This window comes from Phoca vitulina, unplaced genomic scaffold (genome assembly GCF_004348235.1).
Source record: "Phoca vitulina isolate PV1807 unplaced genomic scaffold, GSC_HSeal_1.0 scaffold7, whole genome shotgun sequence".
Taxonomy (NCBI): domain Eukaryota; kingdom Metazoa; phylum Chordata; class Mammalia; order Carnivora; family Phocidae; genus Phoca; species Phoca vitulina.
Window position 1 is genome coordinate 28,520,469 of NW_022589710.1, and position 26,823 is coordinate 28,547,291.

At 37.6% G+C, this 26,823-nt stretch overlaps 2 protein-coding genes across 2 annotated transcripts in view; one reads left to right on the top strand and one right to left on the bottom strand.

The window, feature by feature from the left end:
• LGALS3 (galectin 3) overlaps positions 1-7,521 on the top strand; it is a 17,303-nt gene extending 9,782 nt beyond the window's left edge. The window contains exons 4-6 of the mRNA XM_032405162.1: positions 1,374-1,462; positions 4,279-4,444; positions 7,221-7,521. Coding sequence (XP_032261053.1) covers positions 1,374-1,462; positions 4,279-4,444; positions 7,221-7,376 — 411 coding nt within the window. The 3' untranslated portion in view covers positions 7,377-7,521. The remainder of the gene's footprint in view (positions 1-1,373; positions 1,463-4,278; positions 4,445-7,220) is intronic.
• Positions 7,522-10,678: 3,157 nt separating this feature from the next.
• DLGAP5 (DLG associated protein 5) overlaps positions 10,679-26,823 on the bottom strand; it is a 37,428-nt gene continuing 21,283 nt past the window's right edge. The window contains exons 13-19 of the mRNA XM_032404600.1: positions 23,960-24,052; positions 21,009-21,228; positions 16,864-17,056; positions 14,867-14,924; positions 14,052-14,295; positions 12,758-12,804; positions 10,679-10,822 (exon numbers count right to left, since the gene is read on the bottom strand). Of these exons, the coding sequence (XP_032260491.1) occupies positions 10,682-10,822; positions 12,758-12,804; positions 14,052-14,295; positions 14,867-14,924; positions 16,864-17,056; positions 21,009-21,228; positions 23,960-24,052 (996 nt within the window). The 3' untranslated portion in view covers positions 10,679-10,681. The remainder of the gene's footprint in view (positions 10,823-12,757; positions 12,805-14,051; positions 14,296-14,866; positions 14,925-16,863; positions 17,057-21,008; positions 21,229-23,959; positions 24,053-26,823) is intronic.

Below are 26,823 nucleotides of genomic sequence, written 5' to 3' on the forward strand. Positions count from 1 at the left end.
TAACATAACAATAAAAAATTTTTTAAAAAAGAAAAAATCACTGTATTGAGTTTAGTATGGGAACTGTTAGTATAAAGAGAAGTCAGTATATCTTTTGAAGACATCTGTAAAGCAGCTTTAATATAAATGAAGTTAAGATCATAGTAATGGGGGAAAATTTGGGTTACCATATTAACAAACACTGAGCACATAACACGCGCGAGCAGTGTGCTTCTACATGGATGATTTCATTTAACCCTATATCCGCCCCATAAGCTACTGTTATTGTCCCTACTTTACACACGAGGAAAGGGAACAAGAGAGAGTGATACAGCTTGCCTGGGGTCATAGAAGGAACATGTAGGGAAGCCAAGGTAATGTTTTTCTCCCAGACCTGCTTTTAGGATTTGAGGCATCTGGAGGAAATTCAGATAGGAGGAGGTTTGGGGCCCAAGAGAAAAGACTTGGCTGGTGGTTGAACACAGGGGGAAGAAATTATGAAGGGAAGAGAGAAGAGGCTAAAGGGAGTTTTGGGAATATTTACAGCACCTTGAACCTAGATGGTTAATACATTTTTGTGGAAGAACTAGGGAATGTATTAAATGAAAAGTGTTCATTCCACAAATATTTAGTATCTGCCACATTCAGAGCCTCCTGTTGATGCCATGTAAGTAGAACTTAAAAGAACTCACAAGTTCCCGGATGCGACACAATGCCTGCCCTCAGGGAGCAAAATGACCATGATGAAGTATGTTATGTAACCAGGTTCTTAAAAGTGGCACACAGTTGTACAGCTAAAACCAATACAATTATATCTCAATAAAAGTAATTTTTAAAAAAGAAGAGTGGCACAAAAATGTTAATGTTGATTGCAAGGTCTAGCCTAAGCCTTTCCGAAAAATAGTCCAAGTAAATGAATTATAGATTGGGATGACCTTAGTAATGAGAGATACAGTGGTCCAAAAGGGAATATGTTCTGTCTTTGGCACCAATTAACTGATGGCTTTCTTCTTCTCTTTTTTTAAAGATTTATTTATTTATTTATTTGAGAGAGAGAGAGAGAGAGAGAGAGAGAAAGTGAGTGAGAAAGAAAGCACAAGCAGGGGGAGGGGCAGAGACAGAGAGAGAAGCAGACTTCTTGCTGAGCAGGGAGCCCCAGCAGGGAGGCAGATGCTTAACTGAGCCACCCAGGCACCCCTTGATGGCTTTATTCTTGATTATTACTTGTGCAGATAGGAAGCCTTATCCTTTCAGGCCCTGGGCAGGGTGACCAGAGAGTCTGGAAAAATGGCTTAAATTAGGGTTATGTGTTAGTCACATTAGCAACATATTTTTATTTCTTTCCCCAAGAAGACATGACTCTTTATTGTTATGTATATGTTTTTTATTCCCAGACCGTGCCTTATGACCTGCCTTTGCCTGGAGGAATCATGCCGCGCATGCTGATAACAATTCTGGGCACAGTAAAGCCCAATGCAAACAGGTAAAGAACAATATTAGCAACTCTTAACATATTTGTCAATTGGTTTTTGAGTAAAGGATGATCTATTTCGAATTTTAATAAAATTTTTAAAACTATGCATTGAGAATTCTATACCATAGAATGGGATTATCCCAAAAATCAGTGTGTGTTCCCACCAAGGGGACAAAGTGTCCCTCACTAAATCTTGTTTTTCTCCCAGAACCACAATGAAACAGTTCTACTTTTTTTTTTTGAAGACTTTATTTATTTGAGAGAGAGAGAGAGAGAGCATGAGCATGAGCAGGGGGAGGGGCAGAGGGAGAGGGGGAAGCAGGCTCCCCATTGAGCAGGGAGCCCGATGCAGGGCTCAATCCCAGGACCCTGGGATCATGACCTGGACTGAAGGCAGACGCTTAACTGACTGAGCCACCCAGGTGCCCGGAAACAGTTCTGCTTTGTGAGGACGAAGAGAAAGAGCGGACAACCCATACAGAAAAACCTAGGTTCTTCCTGACAGTGAGAACCTTAGAATTTAAGGGAAGGACAGCCTTTGTAATGTAATGCTTGGCCATCTCTCCACCTCTGAGCCATATCTTGTCTAAAAAAACAAGCATGCACTTTGTATCTAGATGACCATCAAAAATTAGGGTCAGAAACACAAAGATCGCACTGGACGTCATTTTGAGTTGATCTGAGAGCTTGCACATCATACCACTCTCTCCTCATATTTGGACAGATCACCCTGCAGTCGTGAAGGTCACAGTGCAGTCTCAGATCTGGTGAGCTTGACCTCCCTTTCCGCCTTCCTACTGGGCACATCAGCTGAGTCACAGATTCCCATGGATGGGGTCAGCCAGGTCTACGGATGTTAAGTGGCGGGATGGGGGAACCCCAGTCTTCTGAGTATATACAATTTACATAAAGATTTGAAAAGATCCTACAAGTTAAAGACTTCCTCAAAAGAAGTCAACCTTTGCCATTGGAACTGGTTTGATAGAGGTGAGCTAAGATGGAGTGAGCCTCTGAGCTAATTTAGGAAAAGCCGTGCTGACTTGTGGCTGCCTTGGGATGCCTGGGTCTGTTATCACCATTGGTTATATTTCCATGTAATACAAGCAGGTTAAGGATATCCTGAAGACATCCAGTATGCCTGTCCCTGAGGTTAGTGGTACCATTAAAGCCCCTGCTGCAGCCATAAATTAATCCGTGTTTTGGGGTTTTATAGACAGTGCATAAAAGGTAGAAATTCAAGCTATGTACACAGGTTTACAAGAATCCATAAACAACCTGTGTCTGTCACCTTGCTCCTGGTGGATCAGTGGGAACCCCCTCTTCTGTTACCAGGAAATGGACTCAGCCTCTGATATAGTCATTTTACATTCAGCCAGCCCATTCACGCATACCTCCAGCCAGCCTTCTCTGGTTCTGTGTGGTAGCCAGTACCCTAAGCCCCTTCTTCTTTCCACACAGCCTATACAGCTTCTCTAAACACAGTGCTTACCTGCACAATAAAGCTTGTCTCACAGCCCATTACAAAATGTATATATCCCCTGCCTATGTCCTTATCCATCTTTCCTCCCCAAATAACATAGAACCCAGCACACCTGAGCCTGGGCACGATTTGTGAGTATCTGCTCTCCTCCCTTAGCCACGGTCATACAGAACCACACTGGTGTGTTTGCCTTATTGAGTGTTTTTGCACTAGAAACTTTAGCTCCAGTAACACTAGAGGTGTAGACAGAGACTGTGGCAGATTAACACTCATTTTGGTGGAAATGGGTAAGATGGTAGTAAACTGAAAAAATGGTTGCTTCATTCTGCAAAATCTATGCGAGGAATTACCTGACAAAAAAAGAATGCTTAAAGTGGTAGAGATGGCAAGATCTTCCTTTTCACTGTAGAGAAAAATACAGCCATTGGATTTTTTGGGTCAAATACAAATGCTATTGTCATCTGATTATATTGGTCCTCTCCCTGGGCATTTAATTATTGGAAGATACATTTGTGGTTTTATGTGTCTGTTAATGGGTAAATGAAAATGCTCAAGGAATCATTGTTAATAAGTCTAGGGTGTAGACCTTGCTTTCAAACAAGAGTCCCGGTTGATTCTGATGTTAGTGCTCCAGGGAGCACACTTTGAGAAACTGAGAGATAGTGTTAATACTTTAACAGTCCAAGGCCTTGTGTTTGCATTAACATCCAAGGAGAAGGAACAAGGTCAAAAATTTAAGCCGGCACTTCCATTAATTCACATCAGGGAATGTTTAACACATTTATTGCCATGAGGTTACAACTTAGCAACAGGACACTGAACATTATGTTATCTCATTCCTGTTATTTTAGGACTAGGTTTTTGGTTAACTATAAGGAAGCCAGGTATTTGATAGCTTCTATTGATGTGACTGACTTGCCTTTAATAGGTATTAAAAGTCACTGGCAGGGCAGGAAAGAGGTAAGCATTATTATTTGCCATGTACAGCATAAAGTGCCCTCAAAGTGGCCCTAAACTTCTATAAGGAAACCTTGACGAGTTTTCATAGTAGAGGCAGTTAAAGAGGGAATGACAGCTGAATGGAGTGATGTGACCAAAGACAAGGAGGCAAAAAAATGGAACAGGTACTACCTTGCTTACTTTCAGATACTACAAGAATACATCAAATACTAGGCCTCGTATACTTTCCAGTTTGAAGCCATACTCTGGTTTGTTTGCTTCCGTTTGAAAATGTTCCTGTATTTTATAAAAAATGATTGGATCTTTAGAAAATTATATGTTCTTCACTTGATACAAATGTACAGCTTGAATCATTTTACTAACTCTGGTCTTTGGTTTAAAACAGACTTGCTTTAGATTTCAAGAGAGGGAATGATGTTGCTTTCCACTTTAACCCACGCTTCAGTGAGGACAACAAGAGAGTCATTGTTTGCAATACCAAGCTGGATAACATCTGGGGAAAGGAAGAAAGACAGGCAACTTTCCCATTTGAAAGTGGTAAACCATTTAAAGTAAGTTATTGCTACTATTATATATTGATAATGGATATTTCTCATGGGAATCACTCTTATAACCATAAGGCACTTGAAAAGAATTTATCCACTATCCTGGGACACCTAACGGGTACATCTGCTCCCCATCCCAGGGAACCAGGCTCAACAGGACTGGCACACTCCCCAGCCCCATTCCCACCCTTCACCATTGTCCCTGTTACCACGGACCTTTGAGTTTAAGCTTTTCTGGAAATGAGGAAAATAGCATCTTTAATAAAGAAGGCAGAAGGGGGTGCCTATGTGGCTCAGTTAAGTGTCTGACTCTTGATTTCTGCTCAGGTCTTGATCTCAGGGTCGTGAGTTCAAGTCCCATGTTGGGCTCCACGCTGGGCGTACTTAAAAAAGAAAAAAAAAGGACAGACCGTCTCAATGGTCCAGTTGGGCTGAGACTTAGTACCTTAATACAACATAGTTGGCATTGCAATCAAAGCTAATTTTTTTTTAAATTCTAAAATTGAGACGTTTTATGAAAAAATTTTTTATAGATTTTCAAATTAAAAAGACCTCCATCTTCTCCCCTTTCTCCCAACCTCACAGAGGTTGCAACTTGGTTAACATCTTTCCAGTATTTTCTATGACATACAGCACTGTTTATTTTAAAAACTTATTAAGTAACCTCTACCCCTGAACCAATGACCCCAAGATCAAGAGTCACATGCTCTACCAACTGTCCCAACACCCTTTTTATTTTTAAGCACTGCTTTAACAAATACTAGGTCCACAGTGCTGGGTTAGCTTGACAGTAGAGTGGGCAATGAAACAACTAGACTATAAGCTCCTCAAGGGCAGGGACTTATAGGGACCATATTCTATATTTGGTGGACATCTTCTCACATTAGAACATTGTTATTTAATAGTATTTCATTGCTTAGATATGTGCTAATTCTATGAGTACCCTATGGATGATAATTTGGAGTATGGAAATATTCCAAACAAATAAAACCTGAAAGGTTTATTTATTTTACTAAAATACTGTAATAATGGTCCTTATAAATCTTTGCTTCCTAGAACAAGAATTTTATTCCAAGAATGTACATATTTTTAAAAAGATTTTGTTTGAGACAGAGAGAGAGAAAAACACAAGCGGGGGGTGGGGGTACGGGCAGAGGGAGAGGGGGAAGAAGACTCCCCACTGAGCAGGGAGCCTGATGCCGGACTCGATCCCAGGACCCTGAGATCATGACCAGAGCCAAAGGCAGACGCTTAACTGACTGAGCCACCCAGGCGCCCCTCAAGAATATACATATTTAAAATTTAGATAAGATATTGCCAAAGTGCTGCTTCCAAAATGCTGTAAGGATAAACATGTTCACTACTACCTGTGGGAAGAGTGTTTCCCCTACTCTGGCCCAAACTGGTTATTATCAATTTTCACAACATTTGCCACTCTATAGAGGATTCCTACTTTAGTATTCTACTTTCATTTATTTATTGAAGTACAGCTAACACAGGATGTTGCATTAGTTTCAGGTGTACAACATAGAGATCATCATCTCTTTGTTATGCTATGCTTACATCTGTCACTATACAACACTATTACAATACCACTGACTATATTCCCTATGCTCATAGTGCCTTTTACCCCATGACTTACATCCCATAACTGGAAGCCTGTACCTCCCACTCCCCTTCAACCATTTTGCCCATCCCTGTACCCGCCTCCCCTCTGGCACCATCAGTTTGTTCTTTGTATTTATGGGTCTGTTTCTGCTTTTTGTTCATTTATTTCTTCGATTTTTTTTTAGATTCCACATATAAGTAAAATCATGGAATTTGCCTCTTTCTGACTTACTTCATTTAGCATAATATCCTGTAGGTCTATCCATGTTGTTGCAAGTGGCAAAATCTCATTCTTTTTTTATGGCTGAGTAATATCCCATTGCGCGTGTGTGTGTGTGTGTGTGTGTGTGTGTGTGTGTGTGTGTGGTATATGTATAGATACCACATCTTCTTTATCTATTCGTCTATGGATCCACACTTGCATTGCTTCCATATCTTGGCTATTATAAATGCTGCAGTAAACATAGGGTTGGGTATATCTTCTCAAACTAGCGTTTTCATTTTCTTTGGGTACTTACCCAGTAGTGGAATTACTAGATCATATAGTATTTCTAACTTTAATTTTTTGAGGAACCTCCATACTGTTTTCCAAAGTGGCTGCACCAATTTACATTCCCACCAACAATGCGTGAGTGTTCCTTTTTCTCTACGTCTTCGCCAGCACTTGGTGTGTTTATAGTTTTACTTTTAGGTGTTAGCCATACAAAAACTTTGTTTTTATGGAGACACATTATTAATCTTTACCTTTATAGCTTCACCTCATCTTTATCATCTGTTATCTTTTTTTCATTTTGCTTGAATCTTTGAATAATCTGTGGAGTTTATTTTTGCTGCAAAATTCCTTTTTTGTTTTTTGGTGTTTTTTTTTATTTTATTTGGGAGAGAAGAGAGAGAGCACAAGCAGGGGTTAGGGGCAGTGGGAGAGAGAGAAGCAGGCTCCCCACTGAGCAAGGAGCCTGACGTGGGACTTGATCCCAGGACCCTGGGATCATGACCTGAGCTGAAGGCAGACACTTAACAATTAAGCCATGCAGGCACCCCCAAAGTTCCTTTCTTGGAACTTCAGTCAGTTCCACAGATGATCATAAAGATGAAATGGACATTCTCAGCTCAGGCCAGACTGGTTTTGAAATTAATGAGCATTTCTAACAGTTTTGTGTATGTGCCATTTCAGATACAAGTGCTGGTTGAATCTGACCACTTCAAGGTTGCGGTCAATGATGCTCACTTGTTGCAGTACAATCATCGGATGAAAAATCTCCAGGAAATCAGCAAACTGGGAATTTCTGGTGACATAGATCTCACCAGTGCTTCACATGCTATGATATAATCATAAAGGGGAAGATTTAAAAAAAAATGAAATTGAATATAAACCCTTACACATTGAAACTTCATGTTTCCTGATTGAAAAATTTTACCTTTATTCATCACTGTCCGTCTTGTAAATCATCCATTTAATAAACATTCTAAGAGTTTCCTGTCTTTATATGTCATTGAATTGGGGCAATTTATTCTTGATAATGCACAATGGACTCAGTGAAAAAGGAATATGTAGCAATATTAATTCTGCATTAGTCTCCCAGAGTTTTCTATACTTATTATTTTTAAAGAAAATACTATTTTAACCTCTGTCTTTCAGAGTTTCATAAAAACCAGAAGATGCTACAAGGAAATCATTCCCCCATTTCCTTACTTAAGGAAGTATATATTCAGGAAATGAGAAAAGCACAAAGAAAAAGCGTAGCTGTTGATGTTCCACAGGCAGTTACTGTTAGCATTCTGGTATATTTCTTTTTGCTCCTTTTAACTATTTTTTCTCTCTAGACTATACTTAGCTGTTTTCAAATCCATATTTGATACCAACATGAGACAATCTTGCTGTAGGTTCTCCTGGTTTTTATGAAATCTCCATCATATTTATAGAGGAAAATTAAGCTCTTAATTAGATATATCATCAGCTTGAAAAACTTAATAGTTCCCATTGCCAACATTCTTAACCATGCCTTTCTGCCCTTCCTCATTACCAGCAGGCCCAAAGATTCATACAATTTCAAAACTAGGATGTAGTCATAGCACTTCACTTTATAAAAGAATCAAAATATTGTTTGGTCTATTTATTGTTTCTATAACACCATCTTCTCAGATACTTTTATTGTCACAAGTTGGGTTCCCCAGGAAGCAGAGATTAGAACCCAAGAGGTTTAGGGGGAAGAATCTTGAGATCAACAGCTGTTGTGATGAGAAGGCACAGGATCGGGCAGAGGGAGAAGTTGGGTATTGATGATGCCTCAGCCCACCCTACAGGGGTTCTGAAGCCGGGATGATCCTTTGGAGCTGTCAAGAGGGGGGACAGTCCTTTCTGTCTTCACTTCAATCAGTCAATGAATACAAGCCACCTGAGAAACGGTATGACCTCGGGAGGAGCGGCTGTCTTCCCCTGAGGTAGTTGTCACGTGGGAATGATATCTGAAAGCCATCTAACAGCACTTGTAGCAATTAAAAAGACTTTCAGTCCTAAAGAGGGATGTGAGCAGTTTATTTCAAAAAACTATGTTACTTCCTTACTCCAACATTCTCATCTTGACTCTTCCACACCTATGATTAAGTGGAAAAACATAAGCTATGATACAAAGGGGGAACTTGGTTTACACAAAATTATTTAAATCCTGAGCCTTGGTTCCTTTGTCTATAAAATGGTGGTATAATACACCTTTTGTAGGGTTACTGTGATCGTTGAATAAATATTGTTTACAAAGGGGTTGCCATATAGGAGGTCCTCAACAAATGGAAATTTTTTTGTTTCATTTTTGGAAAGGCATTTGTTCTGCGAAGCAATATTTTTCCTTGTATCTTTAAAGATTTTTCTAAAACCTCGTAATTCTAGAGTCCAATAGCCTAAGAACACTATCTAGATGTAGGGTATACTGATGGCTGCTTAGCCATCCATTCCCTGTTTCCTAATAGTCATGGTTTTATTCAAGTATAATCCTAGATAAAATAAGGGATCCTGATTAAAGACCATATCAAATGGATAGTCAAAATATCCCCACTTCCCTCAAGAAACACTATCATATCTAAAACACACTTTGATGAACACTGAATATTAAAACATTTTATGACACTATATAAATTGATTGAATAGAAGTGAACACAAATACATACTCTTCAATTTTCAACACACTAACAATATATGTGACCCCAAAAGGATCCAGCCACAGAGAAGCCGACAGCAAGGATGACAGAAACTATGAATGTAATTTTGGACCTTGATACCATCATGGAGCTGTTGATTGGAAAGTGCTTGGAATCAGCCTGGCAACTTGTGAAAATAATAAACTTCCCTGTTGTTAAGCCAGTTTGAGTTCACTCTACTATCACTAAACAGACAAAAGTTCTCTGAACAAGTCAACAGTACATCTTATTAAACCCACAAAAAAATGTTTACTGACATTGTTTTTATTCTCATTTGCTTTATCCTTGAGGGCAAATATTATTTTATTGTTTTGTTGTATATTGCTTTATCTATATTCTAAGTCTTTGGGTTTCTTTGCACCAACTTCTTTTGCATGCTCATATGCATGGGCCCTTAGAAAACCCTAACTTTTATGTATGTTTCTTTGTTCTGCATGTCTTGCTTGAATTATTCATTATTGGGCTGTTAAAGCTGCTTTTATCTTTTGGTAAGATTAGGTATTTTGAGAACATTCTTCTAAGCCAGCACCTCACATAGCCTAACTGCTCATATGGGCTTGATAATACTATCTTTCCCACAAGCCTAACATACCTTTCTCTGACAACAAAAGTGGATGTGTCTTCTTTTCTTTTTGAAAACATCTAATCTTACACGTTTATAAAGCTGCTGCTTGTTTGGTGAATGCCTCCAACCCTAACTCATTTAGAGGTAGATAACTGGACCCAGGTCTGGTTAAAAGCGTTAGCTTCTACGAGTCTTCTTGGTGCTATTATGGCCCTGTCTTCTACAATCCTATAATTAAGAGTTTTATAAAAGAGAAAATATTTCAAACACATTAAGTGATTGATACAATTCTTTTCAAGGGAAGAAGGTATTTCCTTCTAAGGCTGTCAGTTTTGTCAAGGGGAAAATGAAAAGAAAAAGGCAAAGATTTAATGGGCCCCTCTAACCGTTTAACCGTTTGAAACTGCAGCATGTAAACAACTTCAGATTCCAGAAAGCTCATTTAAAGAAACTCAGTATACTCTGAAAAATGCAATATGCAAAGCTGTTCAACATCAACAAATTTAAGAGTCCAAACTAAGAGAGTATAAAAAGATGCACATATTTCTGTCAAAGTTTAATATTATATTTTGATTAAACTGAAGAATGTTCATAAGCTCTAAGTACACTTAGCTTTAAGTTTGTACATTTTAAACAAGAGAGGTGAGGTAAAGTACACTTTTTATTCTGCATAGTTAATGTACAAAATATCCCCACTTCCCTCGAGAAACACTATCATATCTAAAACACACTTCGATGAACACTGAATATTAAAACATTTTATGACACTATATAAATTGACTAGAAGTGAACACAAATACATACTCTTCAATTTTCAATATGCTAACAATATATCACATTGATAATATGAAGAAAAATATGTGGATTTATTTTTAAATTCAAAATTCTTCTGGTTGTTCATCATGGAGGGGCCTTAGAGGTGAAAAGGTAATCAAGTTACCACCAAAGGAAATGTGTCTGGCATGATCTTGATGTCTCCTCTCCACCTGAGTGAATGTATTACTGCAGTTTAGGCCTGGCTAGAGAATAAATTCAGAGAAGTCACTAAATCAAGGGTTTCACCAATTAAGCCTTCAACACTGCAAGTTAATAGTAGGTTAATTAATAACATAAATTTCTATATATAGTAATAAAACTATTAATAGCACAATGAGTTTGCTACTTACCAGTGGATCTAATTTCAAATATATACTTTTTTTTAATTGAAAAGGTGTATTAGGCACATATGCCTTAAAGGTGACTAGTAATATGTAAATTGACTTCAGCAGTATATGTAGGATGAATAAAATTAAGACCGTATCTTAAGCCATTTACACAGATTCCACAAATCCTAATCCATATAACTCACTTACTAGGCTTTTTACTAATGTGATCCTACTCGGATCCTTTTCTTTGTTCCCCCTCGAGCCCTATTTCAGGTTCAAGTGATGCTATAGAAGCAAGTAATAATTTGGTTCTAAAATAGACAGGTGGACCTACAAAAAATAAAATTAAAAAGTCTGAGTTCTAATATTTATGAAAGTGGAAAAGAATTCATAGGGAGTACCAAGACTTGTCAACTAGATAATGTATAAGATAACTGAAACACTTTTAATCATATTAGTATAAAACAAAATGTTATGATATATTACATTCCAAATTTATTTGTAATATCCTATATTATCAGAACCAAGCATTCAGAGTTCAGATCTGAGAACAGGATTAAATCAGATTTATATCAATTGGCCTTAGGCTGAAATCCCTGACTCTAAGATCAAGAAAGCAGACTACAGGTCACACTGACACACTTCATTCTGCTCCTGAGACACAGGCAGCCCAGAAGCCTGGACATGAAGAGAAGCCAACATATACAGAGGTCCTTAAGGAATTAGTGGCTTAAGGAAGCCAAGCATTTGCCAGGCTTTATGAGGTTAACAAAAATTATTGCTTTTATCCTACATTTGCCTTAATGAATTTTTTATATTCTGAGATCAAAGATTAGCAAACCAAGGCCATTTCCTGACCCATTTTAGCAATTGGCTCTGGAAAATTTCAAGGTAAGGCTATAAACCAGGGTTGTCAAACTGGCTACACATTAGAATCACCTGATAAAGGTCCTACTCCAGACTGCTGAAATAAAAATATCTGGGGGTAGGGCTGAAAAGCAGTGCTGTAAAGAGTAGGCAAGAGAGCACTATTTCATTCATGCCACAGTGACCCCATCCACCAATATGAATCAGACAGCTCTGCCTAGAGAGGAATTTACAGACAATAAGGGAAAGAGATTCCTAAAATTATGTTTTAGGAATATAACATATTCATATTATATTCCTAATAAGAGATAATAAGTGTGTGCATTGTGCACCTATATCTATATATAAATTAATATGGGAGAGATGAGAGCTTTTCCAGGAAGGCCTCACAGAAGGGCTAAGGTTTGAATTAGATGTAGAGGCAAGAGGTCACCAAAAGTAAAGCTGGGGAGCCTCCAAATAAAATAGTAGGACATATCTATATATCTATATATCTATATATATAGATATAGTAATCCAAAAGAATTAAAATGAAAATAACCAGTGATGACTGAAGGTAGGATAGACATTATCTTCCCAACTGCACGTTTCTAAAGGCAGAAACCTTGCCTTATTTTTTCTTACATCACTTAGCGATACCTAGCATAACCTAAGCTACAATTAGATATTTAATATTCAACCAATATGTCATAACAAATTTGATACCTAAATTATATAGGGAAATAAATCTTCAGAATGTAGTATTAAAACATGCTATATTTTAAAGTTTATAAACATGATATTTTTTCCCATTTTGAGAAAAATGAGTAACAAATGGATTTCATAGTAAATAACACGTAAATTTTAAACCAACTTTGTACACAAACTGAAAAGTGAATAAACCATTTTATAAAACAGATCTAGAATATAAAGCAATTTTTCAAATTAAGTTGGAAAACTTACCGAATCAAGAAGATGGCATTCAGTAGTGAGACTTTTAATATCAAATACTGAAAAAACAAAACAAAACAAAACAAAAAACCCCAACTTTTACCTTTTTAAATATCCTCGCAGTCAAGGGTTGTTAGAAATGGACAAAAATGATGAAAAGCTCCCTATGAAATGCTAAGACAAAAATATAGGTCATCTTATGCTATAGCATTTAAAAAAAAATTTTTTTTAAGATTTATTTATTTATTTATTTTTGCGGGGGGGGGGGGCACAAGCAGGGATGGGGGCAGAAGGAGAAGCAGACTCCCCGTTGAACAGGGAGCCCAATGCCAGATTCAATCCCAGAACCCTGGGATCGTGACCTGAGCCAAAGGCAGACGCTTAACCAACTGAGCCACCCAGGTGCCCATGCTATAGCATTTTTAAAAATGTACTTAAATTTTTTTTATTTAAAATTCTCATCCTTAAATTCAGTATAAAGAGAGTCTTCTATAAACAAATCTCATGCTTGCAATATTAAAGGTACCACTGAGTATCCAGGTTGGTGAATATGTGGAGATTTGGGGAGAGTGGTGCATTTAGAAGGTATGGAAGCTCTGTATCCTTTCCCCATACCTTGCCCTATGCATCTCTTTCACATGGTTATTTCTGAGTTATATCCTTTTATAATAAACAGGTAATATACTAAGGTTGGAAAAAAAAAGGTACCCCAAAGATGCTAGGTGAAGAACACAGCTGGAGTACATTAAATGTCTGGCCAAGGTTACAGTTTATTTTGCCTTAGGCCCCAGCCAGAACAGCACCACTGAGTAGCAGATGAAAATAGTAGGCAAAACTATCACACATTATACTATAACAAAAGTCCAAGAGCCATTTACTATTGCAGAACAATCACAACAAAGTAGATAGGAAAAGGCATTATGAAAGAAAAATAGGGCATCTTAAAGAAAGGTTTGAGGATGTGTGTCGACAAAGAGGTAAACAAAAAAAATAAACTTCGGGGAATTTCTCTGAATTTTCACAAACAATGAAGAATCCAAATAGGTCTAATGTAAAATGCTACTTATTTCCAACATGGATTAGTAACCATTAATAAGTTTAATAGGTATACTTCCAAAGGTCTGAGGAGGACAGTGGGATACTATATAACATGTACTGATTCTTAGAAGGTATTTCTTGTGAATGCCCAATTTTTCAACCTTTACTCTTAGAAACTGGTACCCAGAAGTATTCACAATAATCTATGTTTTAGTCCAAGTTCATTTATTTAACAAAGCCTCATCTAAATAAATTTAAAAGACCTCACCTGACTGAGAAATTTTAGTCTTCTCTTCCTGTAAGATGTCATTTTGTGATGGTATATTTTCAGGGCTGCTCATCAAAACATCCTGTGCTGTAACTAAAGAATGTAGTTCCATTCCTTCTACAACATCTGGAATTTCTTCCTTTTTATTAGTATTAATATCATCTGCCACTTCACCAGCAAGTAGAGGCAAATTAATTCTTTCACTGGGTAAACAATCCATTTCAAAGTTTATCTTGTTTGCATCCTGAAAGTAAAAATGTTTTTACATTTAATTACCAAAAATTGGAAAAAATAGAAAAAAGTCTTGTTGCACTTAAAAACAGTAGAATGACATTCTGAACACAGGCTAAAGAACATTGTAAATCCTACTATCTTGCTTCTTGAACAATTAGTTCAAAGAGTATTATAGCAATGGTATGATTGAAGGAAAGCTTCTCAGCAAGTGTCTATGATATTCCAGTTCAGTGACTGGCAAACATTTTTTTGTGAAGGGCCAGATGCTAAATATTTTAGGCTTTGTGAACCACAGAATCTTGGCCACAACTACTCAACTCTACCATTGTATTGCAAAGCAGCCAGATATAATACATAAGTATGGCTGTGTTATAATAAAATTTTATTTAAAAAAATAATCTTGATGTGAGTTAAAGAACACAAAATGGCACTATGGTTTCAAACAAGACAAAGGCCTTTAAAACAAGAAGTATCATTTTAATGACTGGTTTAGATTTCCAATGGAAATTCTGGGAGTTGCTTATGGAGTTACTACATATAACCACATAAATTGCTATCTACTATACTGGAGTAGGGCTTACATAATTTACTTCAATTAAATCTTGTAATCCAGGACACTGAGCATCTTCTGTGTTGTTCCTAAAAAAGAAAAAAGTAGATAATCAGATAATTAAACATACTGCTATCTTTTTACTTGTGTTTTAATATTATCCTTCATGGGTCAAAGATGGAGCCTGGTCCAAGATCAGACGTGGTCCAAAGAAGTTAGTTTTGGACTACAGCTATAGCAGCAAGACTAGATGAACTCTTCCCCAGAAAGTTCACAGCCTGTTACCATGCTGCTCAGTCCACCAGCAATCTTTTGAATCTCGCCAAATCCAGAGCTATATACATAGTAGGGAAAGGTTAGAATAAAGCTAACTCCTGGGGGGTCAAAGCAACAACTCAGTTATTGTGTAGTTGGAGTTGACTACATTACTTGTTAGTTATAGCTTAACATATTCCAATCTTGAAGTCTGTAACTTTATTTCATTAAAAATACCTGTCTCAACCCTTGCAAGTCATTTTTTTTTTTTTAAATATCCTATTTTTCTAGTTTTCAACTCCACTTTGCCTTCACTGCACAAAGTTATGTGTAAGATGCTCTTTCATGACTATTTTTGGGAATTAAGTAAAAAAATTTTAAAGAATACTTATAATATCTTTTAAATATAATTACGGATCTTCTTAGCACAAGATAATAAACTAGAGGATATATATAAAGTAAAGCAACTTGCATTTAAGAAATGACAATAAATTGGTATTTTATCATCCAGATATTTCTAGAATATCTAAAATATTTAGTTCTCACAAAGGCTAAATATACCTTGGTTTATACTAAAAATTTGAAATTTTAAAATTTGTTCCATGAAATATTTAAGAGCATAAACTTTCATTTGTTTCCTCTATTTCAATTCATAAAGTGTTCTTTTATTTTTTTTGACAACCTTCTTTGCTATAATGACGGAGTATTCAATGCTATCCCATCTCCAGATTAATAATAAAACCAATAGTCCTCTCTTGGCTCCAGACTACAATTTTATTTTCTACTTACCTTAAAGTATCTTTTTCCTATCAGATTTCTGGTACATTTATGTTCCAGGAACAAGGACTGTATAGATAATTCTGGTGCATTTGTGCAGAGGCAGTCCTCTGCAGCAGAAAGAATAGAGGCAGCATCCAGTTTTACCAATTATAAGCTGAAAATGGGTAAGTCACTAACTTTTCAAGTCTTCTCACTTGAAAAATGGGCATCTAGTACCTCACAGGGTTGTTTTGAAGATGAAATGAGATAATACCTGTTCATAACCTAGAACCACGTCTAGTGCATAATTCTTCAGTACACATGAGCTCTCCCTTATTTATGCAAGATAGCAATCTCAAGGCATTTTCAATAGAGGCTGGTACAAAAGTGCCTACCTCTCAAGAACCCTGTAGGGAAGTATTGGCACTGCTGTTTCGTAAATGATGAACCTGAAGCTAAGTGAGTTAATTAAAGTCCCAAAGTTTCACAGCTAGGATGCCATAGAACTGGTTTTGAATTCAGACCTGCCAAGCACCAAAGTTGTATTGTGTTTAGCACCAAACAACATTGTATTGTTTCTTTTCTTCTTAGTTCTGGAGAATTTACTTTGCACACCTAAATATAACCAATAATCAATCTGAAATTGTAAGCCTTAATTCTCTCATTTAGAAAATAGAAGCATTTCTTACACATTACAGGGTCATTGTGAAATCTAATTAAAAATATAGGTCTTGCATATTTTACCAGGCTAACAATCCGAAATGATATTTAATGTCAGCATCTGTTATGCTTCTTTTTTAAAGACTTAATTACTTATTTTTAGAGAGAAAGAGAGAGTACACGTGTCTGTGCACATGTATGAGTGGGCAGAGGGGGAGAATCCTCAAGCGGACTCTCTACTGAGCGCAGTACCCGTGGGATCATGACCTGAGTCTAAACCAAGAGTTGGACACTTAGCCACCCAAGCACCCCAGCATGTGTTACACTCTTAATAACAACACATGAAAGAAATACCTGTTTTTAGGAATAGTTGAAAGCAAAGTCTCCTTATCAACATGCTCACTTTTGGTACTTTGAGGATCAGGATTCTGTGATGACATAGTTTGTCTTAGATGGTCCATCTCAGCCCTGCTCTCAGACACAGCTTTGCTGACAGACTTAGGTGTCCTAAGTCTTTGAGAAAGACGTTCAGAAGAGATAGAAACTCCTAGAAGATGAGAGAAATCATCTCAATATCAAAAAGTTCTTTCATTCACTTTTCATTATATCCAGGAAGACAGTGCAAGTTCTTCCTATTACCCTACCAGCTAGCTTCTTCCATAATATGTTTTTTAAAGAAAAATGCCTGGGACTTTCAGTTCAAGATAGTATTGAACACACACATTAGATTCTGTTTCCTCTTAACATCCCACTACTATAAGCAGTAAAAGAGATCATCTTAAAAGGCAGAACGTTACAAGGACAAAGAGTGCCCCCCTATTTTTACTCAGCAGCTTTTAATTTTTTTTAAAGATTTTATTTACTTATTTGAGAGAGAGAGAGAGTGCGTGCACACTAGCCGGAGGGGGTGGGGCAGAGGGAGAAGGAGAGTCCCCTCTGAGCAGGGAGCTCGACATGGGGCTCAATCCTGGGACCCTGAGATAATGACCTGAGCCGAAGGCAGACACTTAACTGACTGAACCACCCAGGCGCTCCTACTCAGCTTTTTAAATTTGGACAAAGGGAACTAAAAAAAGAGACAATAATAAACAGAGAATTTTGGAAGTTGTAATGTAGATGAGTGAGTGGGATAGTATTTAGTAGACCCCAGAAAATAATTTCTAAGCCACCAGTCACCAGTTAGGAAAGAGGAGAATTAACCCGATTTATACCACAGCATCCTTCAAAAGAATTGGTGTCCTCAAGTATGTCTGGAAGCAGAGATGAAAAGGGAGCTAAAAACAGGAAGATCGGTTCAAAGTCAGTTTAAAGAACAAATGGAGCCCTTTCCTCATTTTGCACAGGTAGGCGACTGTCAACATGCCACCACCACCACCCCCACCCTCCAACCACCACCCAAACCAGAAATCTAGAGAAGTTTATTTCATGAAAAGGTGAAAGAGAAGGTCCCTGGCTTAAGGGATACCAGGTAAGGTTGAGAGATTGGTACTATATGGAAAAAAGGGGATCACAAACTGTTGAGACACTTAGTTTTTTCCCTCCCACCTGGCTCCTGAAAGGCTGACAGCCAGAATTATATTCTCCAGGCAGCAGACTGGACGAATCTTTTCTGGGGAACCTGACTAGCCCATAAGAAAAGAATTAAATAGCCTGGTGATGGGTATTAAAGAGGGCACGTATTGAATGGAGCACTGGGTGTTATACGCAAACAATGAATCATGGAACACTACATCAAAAACTAATGTTGTAAAGTATGGTGATTAACATAACATAATAAAATAAAATTTAAAAAAAGAATTAAATATAGTGATGTATAGATTCCTAGCACTATGGCACAACTAAATCACCCCATAGTAAAGTCCCCATTACCCACATGCTGCTGGGCAGAGACCTGTTCTTAACCACAAGCAGGCAGTGAATGATCACCAGACACCCAAGGAAAGCCTCCAAAACCAAAACCAAACAAATGAAAGTTTCTTGGAACAAATACTGACTGTACAGGGGAAAGAAAACATAAAAGCTATCATTAACATCCTCAGAAAGGTAAGACAGTGCACTTACCAAACTAGTACAGAATGTTATAAAATGGAACATTCCAAGAATGAGAAAGAGCTCTTGGGAATTTAAACCATGAGAGCAAAACAAAAATAAAAACAACAACCATGAGAGCCAACATGAAAGTTGAGGAAATAAGGAAGTAAAAAACAAGTACAGGAAAAATTATAAAAATAGTCTATTTACCAGGAAAAAAATAAAATAGATGTTTCTGAAAAGATAGAGAGGGCCGACTAAGGAGAGTAAATCCAAGGAACAATTCACACACACACAAAAATCTATACAACCTGAGAAAAAAAAAAAAATCTACACAGTCGAACATCTCAAGACTCCAAGACTCCTCTAAGAACTAAAAGTGGTTGGGGCGCCTGGGTGGCTCAGTCGGTAAGCGTCTGCCTTCGGCTCAGGTCATGATCCCGGGGTCCTGGGATGGAGTCCTGCATCCAGGCTCCCTGCACAGCAGGGAGCCTGCTTCTCCCTCTCTGCCTGCCACTCCCCCTGCTTGTGTACTCTCTCTCTGACAAATAAATAAAACCTTAAAAAAAAAAAAAAAGAAAAGTAGGGGTGCCTGGGTGGCTCAGTCATTGGGCATCTGCCTTCGGCTCAGGTCGTGATCCCAGGGTCCTAGGATCGAGCCCCGCATTGGACTCCCTGCTTGGCGGGAAGCCTGCTTCTCCCTCTTGTGTTCCCTCTCTCGCTGTGTCTCTATCAAATAAATAAATAAATAAATAAATAAAATCTTAAAAAAAAAAGAAGTGGTTGCCTCTAGGGAGTGACAAATGGGGTGAGAGGGGCTTCTTGGGGGACTTCTGCTCTGTAACAAGCCTCATACAAACCATATGCTCTGGAACTAAAACTCAGTTTTAACAAGATAGATTTGGGCCATAAACCTTAATCTCCCCAGTCCTAAAGGCCAAGTCGGGTACATGAAAGAATAGCGGCAATGAGTTCCTTGGGAAGTTAGCAGCAAGGAGCCATGCTACTAGCAGGAGGCAATTCCTGGGTTCGTAGGAAAAGCAGCTGCTTAGAGTAAAGGATACAAACCAGACCACACCAGACGTGATAGCTAAACTGACAGGAAGGTTATAATATAGTTGAGGTGATAAATTTACATTTTAATGTAAATACTGGATAGCAGCTCAAGTTTATGTTCAGAAAATTTCCCCGTGGACACAGTTAAATAATAGGGAAAAAATATTCATTCAGCTGATAGGTACCTGAAGAGGACTTGGCCCCTTTCTCCTTGAAAACAAACATCTAGCACTTAAAGCACTGATAGAAGCGTCCACCGAGATTTACAGAAGAGATTACTTCAGCTATGACCTCTCATCACATGGCTTATAAATAAATAATTTTCATCTATATATAGAAATTCAATCTAATAAAGACAACCTATGACAAATAGCTATTGAAAAACCATTAAGAGGGCGCCTGGGTGGCTCAGTTGTTAAGTATCTGCCTTCGGCTCAGGTCATGATCCCAGGGTCCTGGGATCGAGCCCTGCATCAGGCTCCCTGCTCCGCAGGAAGCGTGCTTCTCCCTCTCCCACTCCCCCTGCTTGTGTTCCCTCTCTCGCTGTGTCTCTCTGTGTCAAATAAATATAATCTTTAAAAAAAAAAGAAAAATCATAAGAAGATCAGAGTTAGAAATCAGTTAGAAAATCATAAGAAGAGGGGCGCCTGGGTGGCTCAGTTGGTTAAGCGACTGCCTTTGGCTCAGGTCATGATCCTGGAGTCCCGGGATCGAGTCCCGCATCAGGCTCCCTGCTCGGCAGGGAGTCTGCTTCTCCCTCTGACCCTCCCCCCTCTCATGCTCTCTCTATCTCATTCTCTCTCAAATGAATAAATAAAATCTTTAAAAAAAAAAAAAAGAAAGAAAATCATAAGAAGAATGGTTTCTTGAAGTATTAAAAGCTGGTTTCACTGGAATATTTTTAAATCAGGAAATTAGTACATTTACTGTGTCTCATAAAATCTGAGCAGACGTTTTAAATACAAATGAAAATTAAACCAAACTCCACTTTCCATAAGCTTCATTTTAAAGCACAACTAAAAAAGGGCGAGGGTTTGATGCCTGAGATGCTTTGCATCTTAAATTCCAATCCAACTAACTAACCTGAAGAAAACCACCTAACTTCTCATGCTTCCATCATGTGCCTTACCTCTTGGGACCCTGTGACCTACCTCACAGTATTATGGGGTTAAGTGGTAATAACAGACGTGAAATCGCTTAGAAAATATAAGAGCCATTTTAGAGGATACAGCACACTTAAAGTAATCTAATCATACACATCCACACATGCCTTGTATGTGAGTGAGCATGTAGTCTATTTTCCAGACTCAGAGAGTTTGTAGGTCTTCATATGAAAACTATTTTTGACCTCTTATACAAGCTCCCATCCAACCCAAATATTTCTCTCAAGGAGTCTTAGCAGAAAAACTAACCTGAGAAGGATTTAACAGGACTTTCGATTCTGAAAAATCCAGCATCAAACACTATTTTATCAACTTCCTTTGGCATTACAGAGGTCGCTGCCTCCGCAGTTTCTTCCTGCTTCATCCTCTCTCTCATTGCATTTTTTATGGCCGTGAGGCGATTTCTAGCTGCAATTCTTCCACCATCATCCTGTTTGGGCTTACTTGCTACCCCTGAGACCACTTTCTTCTGCAAAGAGAAATTATGACATGTATTAAAGCTACTCGTTATCATCTTACAAGAAAAACAAGGCATACAAAAAATATTTAACACATTCATCATACACTAATCAGATTCCTCGTATGTGCTAAAAATGCTGGGGGCCAAAAGGTAAAGGACAAAGCCCCTGCCCTCGAGGACTTCACAGCTTACGGAAGGGCTAGATATAGACACTAATAAATGTCATGATACAGACAAAATCAGACGGCTATGAGAGAACATAAGGTTATCACCTAAATCAATCTTCAGAGTTATCGAGAAAGGCTGACAGGAGGTAGCCCCTGAGCTGGAATCACTGTTAGCCAAGCTACAAGATGGAGTGAGGAAAGGACTGGGTGCAGAGAACAGTGTATTTGCAAAGCCGGAAGCGAAAGAAATTGCAGAGGAGCTGGGAGGAGGTAAGCAACAGCTAGATTATAAAATCCCTTGCAGGTAACCATTTCTACATTTATACAGAGGACAAAGGAATAGAGCTTATAGATGATTTTTAATCAGGAGATTAACATTATCAGCTTTGTGATTCAGAAAAGTCATTCTGTCTACAGCCCAGAGAAGCGACTGGAGGGTTACAAGCCAGTTAGGAAGGAGACTACTGCACTGATACTGGAAAAAGATGACAGCAGTTAGATTAAGGAGGAAAAATGGAAAAACAAGAAAGGCTTCAAGAGATATTTAAGGGGGCAAATTGAGAGGACTTAGCAATCTATTGGATGTGTGTGGGGTAGAGATGGTGAAACAGAGAAAGGACTAAAGAAGATAGCCAGGTTTCCACCTTGGACACCTAGTGAGATGCCAATACCATTCTCTGAGACAGAAACAGTGATGTGTGTGCAGATGACTTCAGTTTGGGACATACTGATTTTAAGGTACATGGAGTCAGGATATGTAAACCTAGAGCTTAGCAGTAAGTGTGGTTTGAAATACAGATTTGGGACTCATCACAGGATGGGTAAGACTGCACAGGGAGAATGTGGAAGGAAAAAATAGAGTTGAGGTAGGAATGTGAATATCACAAACATATAAGGGATAAATGGAAAAACAAACTGCAAACATGACTGAAGAATGGGCACAGAGGCAGGAGGAAAATCAGAATATAATTTTAAGAAGGAGGGACTCAGCCATGTTTAATCCTGCAGAGGGATTGGATTTTATAAGTATCTAATAATTCAGCAACTAGAGAATCAATACCCTTGGTGATAACTGTTCTAGAGGCAAAGAGAGGGGTGAAGCTGAATTGCAGTGAGTTGGAGAGATAAGGAAGAACCAAAATAGTAGCAACAGAGTATAGACAACTTTCTCTGGAAGCTTGTCTGTGATTGGGAGTTGGGAACATCACAAGTTGTTTTTTTCTCTAATGGAAACAAAGATAAGACCCTTAAACATGTCTAAAAACTGATGGAAAAGAGAGGGGAAAGGAGAAAACAAGGCTAACTGATGGAATGAGAGATCAATGAATAAGAGGTCAGAGGTAAGGGTATTAAAGTATAGGTAATAGTTTTAGTTTATTTGTTCCATAATCTTAACAATAGCCTGTAGAATAAAGTAAGAGGAGAGAGAGACACCTGGTGATAAGGGACGGAATTACAAGGCTCTGACCGAACGCCGTACTGACAGCCATTATCTGCAGCACTGATGATACTATGTTTCCAGGACCAGGTACTCAGTAAGAAATACCCACAGTGGCTTCAAAATGTTCCAGCATTCTTCACTGTTTAATAGATCTGAAATCCATTCATTTAATTTCGTCACAAAATGACGCTGTAATAGGTTCTTTTAATATTCTATCATCTTAAACTCCTACGATAGGATTTAAAACAGATCTTACTTGGATTACATAAGAATAAAGCACAAATTTAGAAATCTGATTCTACAACCAAAGGTATTTTTCTAAAATATAAAGAAAAACTGGCAACACTGTAAGGTGGTTTGAGAAGCATTCATCTGACCAAAAACTTCTGAGTTCAAAATATTACTAGAAACAAACAGACAAGAATGGAATCTTATCATGTTAATAAAGCAAATTTTACAGAGAAAATAAGAAAATTTATAAGATAAAGCATAGGGAAGAAGACAGATGTTCTAAAGGGAGATTGTTCCTCTCTGCTATTCAATTCTTTCATTTTGAAATAAATCACTCAAAAGAGTATATAAAACAGAGAGGTGGCAGAGCCTACTGATTAAGAACACAGATTCTGGAATGAGGAAGTCTGGCCTTGAAAGCCAGCTCCCCCTTTGGCAAGTGATTTCTGGATGTCAGTTTCCTCAACTGTAAAATGGGGAGAACAGAACCCACTTCACAGGATTGTTGTGATGATTAAATGAGTTTATACAAGTAAAAACATGGAACAGAACTTGGCACAGACTACGCATTATATAAATTATGTAGTACTACTATTATAATTACAACAAAATGGAGATGCACAGTTTGAAGTATAAAACAAACATGCAGATACCCACTGTTTAGTAACTTAGAAGCCCGCTAGGTGTCTCAATTCAATTACAGCCCCTCCTCCCTCCAGAAATAACACTAAATTTAGTTTTGACCATTTCCTATTCTTTCTTCAAAGGCAATCAGGACATTGTAAGTAATATATGGAACTTTATTTGTAAAAAGATGAAAGATTTTTAAAGCTTAAAAATAAAAATTTGTTAAAGTAGAAGAGTCTGTATTAGAAATTTGGATATAAAACCACAAACTTACCCGAACAACTTTTTTGCTTATATTATTATTGTTCTGCCATCCAGATTCCTCAAGTTTGGTCAAATTGTTGAATTTTTGGTTTACATCTTCTATCTGTTAATAAATAAAGCACAAGTTTATCAGATTAAAGCTAACCTTATTAAAATGAAAAGCTAATGAATTTAAGCCTCAATAAAAATCGAGAATGGTGACTTGGACTGGTGGCATATAAATTAGACTAAGTCATTCTCAATTTAGTATTCAAATCAAGAATTCTTTTTTTTTTTTTTTTTTTAAGGATTTTATTTATTTATTTGACAGAGAGAGAGCACAAGCAGGGGGAGTGGCAGGCAGAGGGAGAAGCAGGCTCCCCATGGAGCAGGGAGCCAATGCGGGGCTTGATCCCAGGACTCAGGGATCATGACCTCAGCCGAAGGCAGACGCTCAACCATTTGAGCCACCCAGGCGTCCCCCCAAAAAAAGAATTCTTATGGTAAAATTGCTGTTATTTTTGATTTTACAAGCTTCCACAATCTACATAAAGAGGGTCAAATATGAAGAATGCTCCTAATTTATTTTTGACCATTAAAATGTCGGAGATGGGGCGCCTATCGAGCCCCGCATCGGGCTCCCTGCTCGGTGGGAAGCCTGCTTCTCCCTCTCCCACTCCCCCTGCTTGTGTTCCCTCTCTCGCTGTGTCTCTCTCTGTCAAATAAATAAATTAAAAAAAAAATCTTTTAAAAAATAAATAAATAAAATGTAGGAGATATTCTAGATGTTTTTGTTTCCTAAATTATACAATGTGAACACAGAGCACAATATATTTTTTTTTTTTTTTTTTTTTAAACAATGTCTTTTGCAAATGTTTTCTCTCAGTCTGTGGCTTGCCTTCTCATTCTCTTGACACAATGTCATTTTAAAAGATTCAAGTAATATATCTACTAGCAGGATGAGAATGTATGATCCTTATCCTTCTGGTATGATCCTCATCTCTACTAGATATCTGAAGTGGTGCCTTCTGTGCGCCACTTTAGAGAAGATCAGAACAAGCTTCCCTCATTCCAGTTGGGGCTGACATTAACCTCCAGGGGCTGGAACACGTAGCCCGGGGGGAGGTCATCGCGAGGGCACGAACAAGATGGAGGGCCAAAGATGGAGTCATTGATGTCAGTGTATGATCCTCATCCGTCTGGTATTTCCAATCTCCTCCAAAGAAGTAACCACTATCAACAGTTTAGCAAACATGCTTCACATTCCCCTACTATTCATTTATACACATATGTACTCTCAATTTCTCTCCTGAAAAAATGTAAATTCCAGAAAGACTCAGGATTACACTTACGACCAACTGATGTTCAACAAATGTTTCAATGCAATTCAATGAGGAAACTAAATAGTCTTCAACAGGGCTGGGAAAATTGGATATCCACAAGAAAAAAGATGAACTTAGACTCTTTAACTATATCATACACAAAAATGAATTCCAAATGAATCAGATACCTAACTGTGGAACTAAAACTGCAATACTTTTAGAAGAAAAAATAGGAAAATCTTTGTGAGCTGACATTAGGCAAAAAGAGTTCTTAGACATGATGCCAAAAATCACAATATAGAAGAAAAAAATTGATAAATTGAACACCATCAAAATTAAAAACATTTACACTTCAAAAGACACCATTAAGAAAATTAAGCCACAAACTAGAGAAAAAATATTTGCAAATAATACTTCTGATAAAAGACAGAATAAAGAATCCAGAATAAAGAACAGTTACAACTCAATAAAAAAAGACAAACCCAATTTAAAAATGACCAAAAGATTTAAATAGAAATTTCACCAAAGAAGACATACAAATGGCTAATAAACACATGAAAAGATCATTAACATCATTATTCATTAGAGAAACGCAAATCAAAACTATGACAAATACTTTGCACCCACTAGGATGTCTCTCCTAGACGATAGCAAATACTGGTGAGGATAGGGAGTGCTAGGAAAACTCATACGTGTTGATGGGAAAGTAAAATGTCATATAATCACTTTGGAAAATAGCTTGGCAGTTTCTTAAAAAGCTAAATGTAAATTTACTATATGTCCCAGCAATATCTAGATATTTACCCGAAGAGAAATGAAAACAAATGTCCACCCTAAGATTTGTATGTGAATATTCACAGAAGATTATTCATCATCACCAAAGTGAAAACAATCCAAGTGTCCCTCCGCTGATGACTAGAGAGTGATGTATTTATACAATGAAAAGCAACAAAGTACAGATACAGATGTTACAACAGGGAGGAACTTCGAAAACATCATGCTACATGAAAGAAGCCACATACAAAAGGCTATATATTAAAAAAAAAAAGGCTATATATTGTATTATTCTATTTAATATGAAATGTCCAGAAAAGGCAAATCCACAAAGAGTGAGTTGCTTGGGGTTGGGAGTAGGAATGGGGATTGACTTGCACATAGGCAAGAAGATCTTTTTATGCTGAAAATACTGTACATTTGGATTGTGGCACTGGTTGAACAACTCTGTCAATTTACTGAAACTCACTGAATTGTGCATTTAGAACTGGTAAATTTTATATTAGATTAAACCTCAAAACAGCTCTTAAAGAAAAAAAAAAAGAGGTCCCAGGAGCCAACTTGAAAAGTCTCCCAACAGCCAAAGTTGGGAAATGATCATCAATAGATGATAAATGTAAACAATACAAACACATGAAAAACCTTCAAATCTATCCATTAATAACACTAAAAAACACAAAACTAATTGGTCACTATTGAAGGATGGTAGCGAACCAGCTCATTATGAAAATTGGTAAATATATAAAAACTGGTCATAAAGCAACACACCATCATGACTACCTAAACACAATTCACATCT